The sequence below is a fragment of the Bemisia tabaci genome, chromosome 2, assembly GCF_918797505.1.
Source record: "Bemisia tabaci chromosome 2, PGI_BMITA_v3".
Lineage (NCBI taxonomy): Eukaryota > Metazoa > Arthropoda > Insecta > Hemiptera > Aleyrodidae > Bemisia > Bemisia tabaci.
In genome coordinates this window covers 26,195,801-26,210,142 of record NC_092794.1, presented here as the reverse complement: position 1 = coordinate 26,210,142, position 14,342 = coordinate 26,195,801, and the positions used below count along the sequence as shown (strand labels likewise).

Below are 14,342 nucleotides of genomic sequence, written 5' to 3'. Positions count from 1 at the left end.
TTTTCCTTGTTGCTCCCAGAAATCCAGAATAATTTGTGTAAATTTCGTACATAAATTTCAAGTAAAAAAAATTAATTGAATAAAAGCGGAAATTTTGAAACATTGCAAGGGAATACTTGCTTTTCAAACACCATCCAGTAGATGCCGTTATTTGAAATCTTGTTTTCGTGTACTTCATCATGCAGATATTAGTTGCATGGTTATATGCGCCTTCAGAATTGTGTGAAGCCACAAACGTTACGCTAGTGGTTGGTTCTGAGTGCCCAGGAGGCAGAAAGACTCGAGAGCACTGAACCCTCTTGCATGGAAAACCTCCTGCACTGGATGAAGTTGCCTCTTCCAGTTAAACAAACAATAGTTGATGAATGGTGATTTGAAATCTGAATGACAAGTCTGTTCTAAGTGAGATTTTGTTATTGTTTTATTTAGAATTTCAAAAATAAAAGAAAAAATGACAGGTTGATGAAATGCTAGGATAAAAGAACAATTCACTGGTATGATATCAACTAAAAGGAAGGAAACTATCATTTGAGCCCATACCTATTTTTCGAAAAGAAACTTGATCATACCTGCAAAGGAGGAGACCCAAGATATGTTGGGATTCACATACTGCAGGCCTTTTCGAAATCTTCAAATTTTCTTTTGAAAAAAAAAATGGGCCCCTCTGAGCGATTGGTTTATTTGCCACAATACAATTCAAATAATTAAAACATAATGACGGAATTGATGTATCTGCTGGGGTAAGTAAACTTACAACCACGGTGTGCGTCTCGCGTGTGTGTTCGTGTCTTGCCCAAAAAGTTCTTAAAACAAAAAATAAAATACTAATTTTTTTTTTTTTGTGAAACAAATTGAAACATTGCTTTTAAGAAGTTTCACACCGGGCTGGACGCTTGATAAGAGGACACTGTGGCTGAAATATTGGCTAACCCACTGCATAGATCCTTGAGATATTGCACAAAAGTTAAAGGGGGAAAATAAAGTAAAAAACACACATTCATTTTCTACGTCAGAGACGAAAATCGCATATTTACAAAAATAATTTTCTATTTGACTTTTCGAGGGAAAATCGAAAATTTCAATATCAAGATCAAGGTTAAAACTAGTACTTTCATTAGATTACCTTAACCTACATTACTGTGTTAGTTTGGCACATTAGGTTTATCAAATTTAAGAATGATTATCAAATATTTTAAAATATTGCTGTGAGCGTATCTTACAACTAGGGAACGGCGCGGCAGTTCCGATGGCAACAGATTTCTCTTTTTGAATTGCTGACAAACTTGCCTGGGTATTGATGAGAATTGAACCATGGATAAGTAACAGTGCAATCGATATCACCAGTTAGGTGCGACGTGAGATTAAGAAACGGCAGTACTTCGAAAGAAAGCTTATATCTACGTGATATCGTTCTCAAGCATCATGGAAATACAGTTAACGTAAGCAAATCCAATGATTTCGGCAGTAGGTATGCTACGAGGAGATCAAACAATAAATCACTATTTTTGAGACATTTAACCATAAGCTTGCATCATTCTCTTCGTTTTAGCGGACGGACTTTGTGGCGTTGAAATCGAGTAGGAAAAACGGTTGCTAAAAAATATGTTGTTCCCAAGGATGAGTGCTCTAAAATTGTTGATGAGACAATAGACATGCAATGACTTTCGATACGTGATAAGCACTAGCACTGTTATAATTAGTCCTTTCTCTATTGTTGCAACTATTGAAGGGACTCATCTGAGTGTACCTTTTCGATTCCTAATATTTCAAACAATTCATGGATTAAACATAAATAATTCAGTCTCGATCAAAACTGCTATTTCCTACTTAATGGTAAAAAATGATCACCGGCAATTTCTTAAATTAGAACATGGAACAGTGTCAATTCTATTTCTCTATCTATTTTTCTATCTTTCGCCATCGGGAGCAGCAAAGTGAAAACAATCTTAAAATACCATTTAGAATGACTGCATATAAGTGAAAAATTGAGAGAGGCGATTTTGAGGGGAAAACCTCTAATTTTTTTGAACCGACACTTAGTTATGCTTGCTTACACTAAAAAAACAATCTTGAGGGTTGATATTCAAATAATTTTCCACATAGTAGCACCGAGAAAAATTTAACCTGCAAATTTAACCTAACTGGTCCGTAAAATAGTGAGCCTTGTACAACCACTTCACTTCTTATGTAAGTCGTACCAAGAGATTATGACCACATGGGATGGGTTTTTTTTCATTCTTCACTGTGTTATTTTAGGTATGCACAATCCTCTGAATTACACCCTAGTTCAAAACATGTTTAAAAATAAGATCATTTAAAATGTTTTAAATTTTAAACCATGTCGCACAAGAGCGAGATACTCTAGAGAAAGCTCTGTATCATGCACTGCGGGCTGATTATTGAAATTAATAGACAACGTGATAGACATAGGAGACAGTGGAAAAATGAAGCTAACCTATTGGTTAAAATGGGTGGTTGGATTAGACAAAGGAGGTAAGTAATAGACCAAGTAACGGCTACCGACGAGGGACCCGACAGTTAGTCCGTCATTTCCCCCCTAAGTCTATGAGAAGCACCCGTCTCAACCAATAGGATCACTCCATGATCTCTATGTCTTCTTTGTCTATCGTTTTGTCGATCAATTTCAATAACCAGCCTCCTGTTTACAAATTCATTTGTAAAGTTAAAATTAGAAAAAGCACGCTCGTCGTACTGAGGTAGCTGAAAATCATCGACAAGGTGCAGACTGCAAGTTTACAGAGGTCCTCCTTTAAAAGTATTTCCTCACTTCTAGAAAGTCCTAAAAATGATAAATCACTCTATCACAAAATCAGAAATGTTAATCTGCAAACTCTTATAATCGATGTTCATCTGCTGTTCTCAACTTCGCGCTGCCTTACATACTCAATTAAGTAAACTTGTACGATGCTGTTTTATTTCAAGGATAATCTTTCTTCTGATCCTTTAAAATTAAAAAGAGGAAAGAAAAACAAAAAATATATTTTGATTTGAGCATATGGACCCATACCTTGGATTTCCCTCTCAAGGCTGGATATTTATCTATCCTTATTTTCGCTGAATCAAAAATCCTTCGAGATTGATCAGATATGCTCCAAAAGCGTCTAATACAATTCGCAGGTGGATTCAGCGTCACTGTTCATGGATGATTTTGAAAATTCACCAACGATAGACTTATCATTCAAGGAATATGGTTTTGACTCTAAGTCTATGAGAAAGTCCCTTACCCTTTATTAATCTTTCGAAACCTATTTACAATCAGACCTACCCTTAGTGCCTGTTGCTTTTTAATTCATTTTCTTTTTCCAGAAACTCGCACAAGAAGATAAGGGAAAATTAATTTTTTGATCCCCCTTCATGATGAATTTTGAACTAAAGAGGTATCTTAGAGGATATTAACAGATACATTATCACGTTATTAGCACAGGGCATTTCTTTCAGCAACAGACTTGGAAAAACATGATAAAAGGTGATAGTCCTTAAAGTTTTAAGAACGGGCACATCTTCGATACGTGTCATTTTGTGCGAGGAAAGAGTCGCTTTCAAAAAATTTATCCTGGAAGAAACATTTGAATTTTTCAGAGATTCCCTTTGATTTTTGAAATAATATGCTATCGCCTGATTTTGGATGGAATACTGCTTAGAGAAGTTGTCGTAATTAAGATTTACATACTTAAAACATAACTCTGTTAGTACCCGCCAAAAGGGAAATTTTTATTTAAAATTTTCTGCTCATGTAATTTTCACCGAAACTCATTAAGCGCGGACATTCGAAAAATTTTCCCCACCTCGTCCATAATATCAGTAGTTAAAATATTGTAAAGTGCGAATTAAAAAATGCATGGCTCGGGGCACTGTTTTGAGGGCGACTCTATCGCGATAATCTATCGTGGTGAAGTTTAAAATCATGACGCGAATCTACCAGACTTGATCGCGGGGGCGGTCTCACTTGTACCTGGGCTCGGGCACACTGTCGAACCATCCCCTCTGCTGTTGGTGTTGGTAGGAGGACTCGACGCGGGTGTGTCGATCCCTGGAGGACCTCGTCGACGACCGGGGCGAGTGTCCGGGGCTATCGACGTCCCAGCTCCGGCGGAGGCCCCAGTGCTCGGTGAACTCGGAGGCAGAGCGCGCCAGGGAGGGCTGACTAGCAGATCGCACGAGGCTTCCTTCCTCGTCGTCGCCGACGGCGTCGTCGTAGAACCGCCGCGGCCGGTAATAGGAGCTCCCATCGCTCATCGAGTCGATGTGCTCCGGCTTGGCGAAGTCCACCGTCATCTCGCTCATGGAGCGCACGTCGATGACGTCCGACCGGAGGCTAGACCTGGAGGTTCTTCGGGATCGACCCGAGGGATCTCCATGCCGGAGATCGGCCATCAGGGTCCGTATGGAGGAGCCACCGTCGGAGTCGTATTCGTACAACGTCGGCAGGGAGCTCCGCCTGCTGCGCGTGTCCCAGTCCTGCTTCCGGCGGTACCGGTTCGAGGCCCCGTTGCCCTTCTGGTCGTACGACGGCTTCTCCGGCGCCAAGACCCGGATGATGATGTCCCACTTCTCCGGCTCGAATAGCCTCTCGTATTTCTGGTCTTTGCGGATCCGCTCGTAGTCCTCCCTCACCGTGGCCTCGGTCAGGAGGGTCCGGAGCGTGGATTCGGTCGTGATGATCTCGCGCCACTTCTTCCTGTCCTCCAGCGTGAGGTTCTGCTCGACCCTGTAGGTGCGCTCCTCGCTGGTGGACGGTTCCATGGTCGGCGGCGGTTCAAGAACTCGGACCAAGACGTCCCAGTTGGTGGGCGGCGGTTGCGGCATGGGGATGTCGAGGGTGCTCAAGTAGTGGCGGTCGATCTCGATCTCGGAGCGGTGGTGCTTGGAGGTGTAGGGCGCGAGATGGCGCTCGGTTTTCGGGGTGGTCGGGAACCCGGCGGCGGAGGAGGTTTCGGAGTAGGAGTCCCAGTCGGTGGTGGTGTCGTCGACGGAGGGCGGGCGGGCGTTCGGGTCGGGGTAGTTGCGGATGGTGACGTCCCAGTTGATGGGAGGCGGGGCGGGGCGCGTGTGGTACTCGGTCACCTGCCGGCGATGACGCTCGATGTCCTCGATCGTCTTCTTCTCGGTGATGGTCCGCAGGAAGACGTCGTCCACGACGTGCGACGTTATCTCCGGTTTCCGCGTCGGGATGACCGGGGCTTCGATCAGCTCGGTGGACTGGATGTCGAGCTCGCTGCGGTACGTCTCGCTGGTCACCGGCGGAGGCGGCGGAGATCGCTTCTTCTGGATCCTCTCCATGATCTCCGACGTGTACCTCGAGTCGGTGATCTCTGTCACTGGGCGCGCGTCGCTCGATGTCGATGTGCTCCTCCGTCCGGTAGTGGGAGGTCGTTTCCGGGAGCGGCACTACTTTCTGACCGGGCGGCCGGCGTAGTATTTTCGAGTAGATGGGCTGCGGCTCGGGGGTGGCGATACGCGGAGGCGGATGGAGCTCTGGGACGAAGGTGAAAGTCGTCTTCATGTCTTGGGCGGCTTCCGAACGGAAGCTCTCCTCGCGCTCCAAGATGGTGGTGAGGTTCCTCTCGAGGCGGACGCTTGCCTCCGAGTCTGAGGGTGGCGGGGTAGGGGTGGGCGGTGGAGGCGGCGCCCGCTTGACGCGGAGCTGGACGTCGAACTTGGGCTCGGCGGGCGGGATCATGGCCACCTCCGTCTCGCTGAACTGACCGTAGTTCTCCGAGTAGAAGCTCGAGACCTCCTGGACGTAGCCTTTGTTATCGTAGGAGCCTCCGGAGCTGACCGAGCGGCGGAAGCTTCTGGTGTCGACGTCTTCGACCTCCGAGTGGGCGGAGCTGGGGGACTCGGAGGGGTAGTCCGAGGGGATGGTGTCCGGGCCGGAGATGAGGGCTGCCTCCGAGCCGGAGGTGCTTCCGGCGGTGGCTGCGGCGTGGGCCCTGGGGATCTTGAGTCCCTCGAACATGGAGATGTTGCCGATGCTGGAGCCGGAGAGTTTGGTGATATCCGAGCCGGTGCCCATGGAGAGCGGGTGACGGCGCACGACTCGCACGCGCTGGTTCTTCAGGCAGTAGTAAGACATGCCTAGTCCTAGCAGCACCAGCGAGAGGAACAAGATCCCGCAGATTATGAGTAGAATTTGGAAGCCCTTCAGAGGCGGCCCCAGAGGGATTGACGGTGGTGTCTCGATACTGCAACAGAGGAAAACCGAAGGGGAGGAAAATTAGTACATTATCGAAAAATTATAAGATCTATGATTTCGCGCAAAATTGGCAAGAGAGGACACTGCTATCTTTTAAAGAAACATCATTACTTGGACGTGTTTCTGTTAAACGGAACTAAGCGCTTAGCAACACCCGCCAATCTAAGCCCCCCCTCTCCCTTCCTCTCCATATGGCGCTTACAATTAGTTCCGTTTGATAGAGATACGCCCAATTAAGATCCAATTTGACTACAAAATGGACGTATTTCTGCCAAACGGAACTATAGACGAGTGGAAAAGATGGGGTGTGCTCTAGGAGAATGTATAAGAAACAATGTTAACGTGGGCGCAATTTCTTTTGGAGCAATGAAAAAGCGGGATTTTACATTCTGTCAAACAGAACCATACTGGAATGCGGCCAACTGAATGCGGCACTTATGAGTCATAGGCATGTGACAAGAGCGTCGTGGACAGGGCTCATGAGTTAAGAATTCTAAATCTCGGCCAGTATTTTTACCTTTTCAGAGTTCAATTATATCCATCAAAATCAAGAGTTATTTTGACTTACATTGGAGCTGGAACTCCTGCAGGAGGGGGCGCTATCGGAGGAGGGTAGCGACAGACGATCGTGATTACTTCATCTCCATCCATTTCCAAGCCTGGATGGAATCGAACCACGATGTTGTTCGTGAAAACTCTTTGCGGATCCTGAAAAAATATCATTATTGAATGTTACTGAACGTGGTTACTCTTCAAAAAGCGGTTTCAAACTGGCTGTTTTGCATTTTAATAACAATTTAGATTGATTTGATGCCAATTATGATTTCTAGTCAAGTATCCTGGTCGATTATAAAAGAGATGAAGGATTTTGAACTATTTTATCCTATTGCGACTGATTATTTGTGAACTTTTTTGTTTGTTTCCTATATAGAACAGTGAAGGTAATTAGACGGAGATACTTGAATGTGAATGATCGCGAGAGCTTAAAAGGTTTTAATGAAATATTGGCCAAAAATAAGAAGAATTACCTGTTTTGTACCACATCCTTTGAGCGGGAGTTCGATCCGCGTTGAGTTTGTTCCTCTACCAGCGGTTTTGCACGCGCTGGCTCGATCGAAATCGGCGTATACGATACCATAAAATGGTTCGTCGAACCTCAACTCGACCTGAAATAATTAATTTATTTAAATTACATGATTTATTAAATATCATTAAATAAAAATAATTTAAAATTTCGAGTGCGATAACAGCAACTGATAAATTAGACCAAGTCTTTTTGCGAGAAGGGGTGCCTTGATTATTGTTATTATTATTATTATTATTATTTTTTTTTTTTTTTTTTTTTTTTTTTTTTTTTTTTTTTTTTTTTTTTTTTTTTGAAGTTTCAAATTAAAAAAATAAAAAAAACACTCGTTTGCTCTCTTGTCCCTTAATGAGAAATGAAGGATCGAGAATGAATAATGAATCCTTCCGGCTGCAAAGATATTCTGAACATGAAACGCCTTCAATTATTGTGGTAAGCAACACAGCATACGTAGCGATGCTGTCGTACAAACAGGCGTTTTAAAACGAACGCCGATACAACCGGTGTTCGTTTCAATGGGTATTCAAAGAGCTTACTTTCTGAATTCATTTTTGACATTTTAATAAATGAATAAATTGACTATTTGACTATTTAATAAATTAGCATACATAGGTTTAATATTAAGATTAATAAAATAAGAAAAAGAGCTATTCCAGTAAACACTGATTTGAAAATGAGCTATAAAATGATTTTACCTGCATGAATCCTGCGGCGCAGTTGAGGGCAGCTTTGGTCCTGTTGAGGGCGATGATTGGCGAGAGGTCATCGAGTCGGGTGACCCTGCCATCGAGAACAGTCGAATCGGGGAGTCCATCGGCCGGCGAGGGAAATTCAATGCTGTTGCCCAGGTCCGCGTAGTTGCTCTGTCCTCCGCTTCCGGCTATCCCGCAGCACAGCACTCCAAGCCAAATCCATTTCCCCATCCCCCGGTTCAACATCTGAAACCAGAGAATAAACATGAGAATAATATTAATCCATTCATTCACAACGCATCTTGGTCACAGTCAATGCTGCCTTGCTAAAGCCCAATTCACACCATCAAAATTTTCATCCAACTGTTAGATGCATCTTGCCGAATGAAAAGTTGGATAGTGTGATACTGACGAGAGAAAACGACAATTTGATGAAAAATTGGACGAAAACTTGAATGTGACGTCGCAAATCGTATGGAAAGTTGATCGAAAAGTTGGAACGAAATATTTTGACCGTCATGAGCCGAGGCTGTATCTTCGCGAACCGCAGGCTAATGACGATATCACACTGCAACGGTAACTGCATAAATTTTTTTTGCGACCAACTTTTCATCCAACTTTTCGTTCAATGATGTCGGATGAAAAGTTTGATAGTGTGAATTGGGCTTAAGGAACAGAAACAGAGAGAGACCCTCAGACCCTCGCAGACGATATAGAGCCTGCAGAATGGACCACTACACAAGGTGCGAATTTAAACATGCTGATACTTGTTTCATAACCATAATTTCACGTTGGACACGATTCTTGCATAAAAAATTACCGAAATCAACTCCTAACTAAGATATTGACGTTTTATTTGAACATTGGTTACGGGAAATATGAGTTGCCCGGTCACACAGAAACACAATACGATCTAAGTGAGTCAAATCGAGCACTAAAACAGTGTTGGCAGGCTTCTCAATCAAACATTGGTCATTTTCCACCCTTTATTGTTCAAAGTGTAGACCGCAATTTGCTATAGCTGAGCCAAAGCGTCAAGATTGAGATTGCCATATTTTTGTATCGCAGATACTGCCACGGTAACGGGACATTGTGGATATAAAGCGCCAAGTAGCATGGCTCCATGCAACAACACCATTAAAATATGATACTATTTAATGAGGATTCCACAGTCAAAGAGATTTCGTGGACAAGATTTATTCATATAAAATGGATGATGCATCATTGATCACTTTATTCAACCTTACGATTGACCGACGGCCGACAAGCTAGCATAATTGCGTCGTGGCTTTTTGAAGGCGTTTTTCTTGTCACTCATTTTCGCTGCCGCCTTGGCCTTACCACCTAACTTGAAGAGTGCTATACCATAAATCCAGTCCATTAGTGCGTTAGCGCGCAATACGAAATCAGCATAAAATTTAAATTGCGAAGACCCAATTTCTTAGCTTTACCATGTATTGAATGACACTTTAAAAGGCAACTGACCTCTAAAAATTCAATTGAAATAGTGCTTGTAGCCTATAAATTTACGTTTTATGAAGTTTTGTTTTCTTTTGCCGACAAGGCAAAAACAATTCAGGATTAGGAAATATTTAGAGCAGCTTATAGCAATATTTTAGGCGAATTAACATGACCGTGGTTTGTTCCCTTCATGCACCGTTTTCCTGGAAAATTGAACTATCCGAAAACTTCGAGTTTCCGGATAAAATACCTGAGTGATGGAAGGAAACGGATGTCAAATTCTAATTTAGAGCTAAATCCTAATGTTCATCAGAAATAACAATTTTAAATCCTTACTTCTTAACTTTTTGCCTATCTGTGGAATTTAATGCAAATTTTACAATCAATCGACACGCATTTTCTTATATACAAAGTTGCGAAAAAAATACCTAAAGAAACATTCAAAACTTCTGCAGCATTAAATAATGTAAAATAGGAGTGTTTTTTTTTAAAATTCATAATAACACGAAAGAGATCCTGAATCACTCTTGTTATGCGTCTTATGAGATCGCATTCGATACATCAAACAGGTGAGATTGTATCGATATCGATTGGCTCAACATGTAAACATAGCCTGGAAAGTCAATTTAGAAATCTAAAGGAACTGGTTTTTTGTGATAGATTTTTGATTCTTGTGAGTACAATATGGCTATGAAAAGTTAAACTATTAGGCATTTTCTCATTTTCAGCTTTCCCTACTTAAATCCTAACATTGTTGTGCGAGGTTATGTTCTATTGTTTTGAACCAAACGATAACTCGAACCACTATCGAATACGATCTTTTAATGTATACGCCCACGCAATCTAACTGCATTCTTTAGCGGTCTCGCGCTTGAATTCAAACGTATTCGACCTCAAATTACACTCCGTGAACTTACATTCAAGGTTTCGAAAACCGGTTCGAGATTGTGAGGAAAACTCAAACTCTAGTTGAACCTACTTGTGCAAAGTACTTACACTCACAATCGGAATCATGCTGACATTCTGAGATTAAATTCTGCAACAATGGTAACGTGTTCTTATTTTACTGTTTTCTTTCCTCTTTTTTTTTGAAAAAAAAAAGAATGTAAAGGAGGGGGAAAACTCGTTGTATGGATCTGTTAATCCCCCACGCATGACTCATATGTCTAAATGAGCAGGCGATTGGAGGCATTGTTTTCTCATGAAAATGTTGCGTTCAAGGTTTAGCCCGAATCTTTAACCGTTGTACGAGTCGAAGAAAGAAAAGAAGGTATAAATAAAACAGAACGAAGGCTTGCATCAAATATTTGCAAGGTATCTGTTCATTTAGCCACGCTTGCGATGCTTTTTTTTTTATGAAAAAGCCAAATGCAATCTTTGGGGTTTACCCTTAATTTATCACAGGTGTAAAACTGTTTCTTTTTTAGAAGACTGTAGATCAGTCATAATTAGTTTTTTCGTCATGGATCATCGAAGAGAAGAAATTCTCAGCGGCTCGAGTACAAAATGGGGGTCTTCGAGTGCTTTCAAATATGTAGAAAAGTGTTTGTATCCATCAAGACGTTTTTTCCTTTTCGACCTGGCAAATATGTTTACTCAGACTCCACAAACAAGAGAAGTAAAATTGCCGTCAGTTTTCCAAGCCTAAGTAAATTCAATGCAATAAATGAAATGCGCCGGCAGAAAGAAGGCGTTGTCTATTGCGTTAGAATGTAGCATTGTGACAGGACAGAATTTGCACTACGACTACATGAACATGAGTGGAATTCCCAGAAATAGAAAAACCGGGATACCTACCTCGCAGAACTGTGGCGGCATTTTCAACTTTTCACTTTGACATACTCGATGTTTTTGTTTTTTAAACTTGTGCTTAATTTATTCCCTATTTTAAGTCATCTATACTATAAGCTCTCAGGCCACCTAAATATTTCTCTGTCCTCATGCACGTAACGGTGGAAAACGTTTGAGCAAGGTCTCACGGTATAGGCACCATGAGAGATCACGAGATTTGTGATTGAAAATTTTGAAGTACAATATTCAAAATCGCCAATGTACCTGGGAAAATTTGATGAGAAACATCATGGAATATTTTGACTCCTCCCAATTGCATTCATGATCCTTTTACTAATCATTTTTGATTAGTTTTCTCCCGAGAATGTAAAATAATATAGGACATAGTTTTAATTATCGCATTTGAGATACGCTTTTCTTTAATTTAGTCATCGATATAATTAGTCCTATAAACATTTGAACTTTTCAGGATAAAATATTCATACAACTTTCCGTAAAAATAAAATTATCTCTACCAAATTTTTCGCAATGTTCAAGTGTTCTTACGAGTTTTTTTTCTCTCTCTCTCAGCATGGTATGGTCTAGGCATGTTTGCCTTGCTAAGCAAAAACCACGTAAGTCTATTAAAATGTGTGAGCAAATCCGAACTTTTTGCGCTACACGTAAGTACCGTCAAGATGTTTTGCTCTACTATAAAATGGAAAAATTTGCAGAGATTTGGAGTTATTTGAGCAGTCCTCTTACCGCACCGAACTCACGAATCTGCAATAAAACCATAGCAATTATATACTGCCGTGCTATAGAAAAACGCCGTATGAGCAAACCAGACGTTGCCAAATTGCCCGCAGTACGGTATTTTTGCCTCCGCTGTGGTTGCAACATGCGCATTTCGGTGCGGCCAATAAAGCCGGCGCCTTCAATTTGTGTTTATGCAACACGCGCATCCATCGAACACGAATAGTTGCATCCAGGCGCTTTGATAGACTTTGTCTCTTTCCTCGGATCCATTGGCTGTAAAACGAGGGGTTGCCACGTTTCTCGATTTGCGACGTTGCAATTATCCAAGAATATAAATGTCCTGGAGGACATTGACGATTTTCTTCAAATTTTTCGGACAAAATTTGCAATATGGTGTAGGGTATCGGAAATGTTCGAAGAGGGAATGCTTAAAATGTTTCTCATAAATTAAAGAACATTTTATCAGAGGAGCCTTGGCAACATCCAAATACTCAAATGACGTTATTCCTTGTAATGCAGAGAAGCAGGTCTATGTTCCAATACGCAAGCCTTCTGTTCGTGCCACTCCCCGACATAAAACCTGCGGTGATAAGGTATATTGGTAAGCATAATGATACTCTTTAAGGTTCGCGGCGTTGCAAATTTTCAACGCTGGAAAAGAGTATAAATAATCATTAGTCCGTAAATTTTCATTCGATTCCTCTCTGCTCTATCATTTTCTTTGATAATCTATCCTAGCGGGGTGTTCAAATAAATTGATCCTCAGTGACCTCAGCGCCGGGGCGCGCTGTAGAAGCGACTTGAATGTATGTACGTACATTTTTTTTTTTTTAAATGCAAGAAGGGCCATTTTCCATTGTAGAGAGGGGTGGGGTGATGGGGGAATCTCACGGCTCAAGAAACAACGAATGTTTACCATCATCAGTTTCTCAAAAAAGACAGGTGTCTTTGTGGGCTGTCAGGGACATGAAAAAAACGCAAAACAATGCTAAAAATACAACACTGAAACCCAGGACGTTCCGACTCAAAAGTGAGTAATTTTCAGACGGAGAATCAATTGAAAATTAAAAAATATTGAAGAAAAACCTGAGACGTACATGTTGAACATGAACGTGTGGGTCTCAGGTTTTTTTTTTGATATTTTTTAATTTGTAATATATTTTTCGATGGAAAACTACTCATTCATTCTCAGTTTTGAGTTAAAACGTCTCGGGTTTTTAATGTTGTATTTTTAGCCTAGTTTCCCGTTTTCTTGTTTTTTCATGTTACCATTGTCTCGAGCTGCTTCGTAAAAATTTGGATCTATCTTGGTCAGAAATAGTAATTTCATATTTGCAAGATATGGCCCATACTGCCGTGATAAGGAAAAACGCCGTATGACCCTTTAAGCGTTGCCAAATGTCTTTTCACAAAGCGCAAATTTCTTGGTGAGCTTATGAATATTTGTCTTCTAATTTTATAGTAAATTTTGTTCGCAATATCACATAAATTTCCTGAAAATTCCAAGGAAAATTATTAATATCATGCCTCAAAAATAAACATTTTATCAAAGGAAATTTGGCAACTCCCGAACGCTCATACGGCGTTTCTCCTTAGCATGGCAGCACATGAATTCTCCGACACTATTTGACAACCTCGTCGAGAGATGAGCACAGCGATCGCGTTGGGAGAAAAGCGAACTGGCTCTAAGTTCAATAACCGTTGCGTTGTTTCCGCGTGTCCCAGGTCTACGCGGTCTCCGTGCAGGGAGAGGGGGGGGGGGGTGAATTTCGGGTCATTCAGGAGCCGAGGAGAGAGGAGAGCGGAGGCCCCCCCTCGGAATGCGAAAAAGTAATTGTACCGAGCCCATGCGCGGATGCGCTCGCTCAGAAGATGAAACGGCGCCGTTGGTGGCGGAAAATCGAGGCTTTCATTCTGATATTCCACGATGCCGGGCCGACCCCGGAAGTCCTCTAATTTTTGGAAGCTATACACAGCGGGCCGCTTATTGAAACTGATAGACAAAGCTATAGACAAAGACGACCAAAGGGATTTAGAGGGATCCTATTGGTGGAAGCGGGTGGTGGCAATGGACATAGGAGGTAGGTAATGGACTAACTAACGGCAACTCACGAGAAACCTGACAGCTAGTCCATCATTTTCTTCCTTAGTCTATAAGAACCAATCATGTCAACCAATAGGATCGCTCTATACTCCCTATGTCTTTTTTGTCTATCGCTTTTTCTATCAGTTTCAATAATCGGCCCGCAGACCGGATTTGAGACCATATATTTTAGAAACCTCGCGGGGCTATTTTTCCTAAAGAGAATGTACATAGGCATAGCTGAGTCATTTTGCTAGGGAGGGGGCGGCTGGCCCC

At 42.0% G+C, this 14,342-nt stretch overlaps 1 protein-coding gene across 1 annotated transcript in view; it reads right to left on the bottom strand.

Annotated features, from left to right (window-relative positions):
- Positions 1-403: 403 nt before the first annotated feature.
- Positions 404-14,342, bottom strand: part of pot (zona pellucida domain protein papillote) — a 104,525-nt gene continuing 90,586 nt past the window's right edge. Inside the window, 5 exon segments of the mRNA XM_019044660.2 lie at positions 404-5,350; positions 5,352-6,206; positions 6,786-6,925; positions 7,246-7,383; positions 7,997-8,239. Coding sequence (XP_018900205.2) covers positions 3,964-5,350; positions 5,352-6,206; positions 6,786-6,925; positions 7,246-7,383; positions 7,997-8,239 — 2,763 coding nt within the window. The 3' untranslated portion in view covers positions 404-3,963.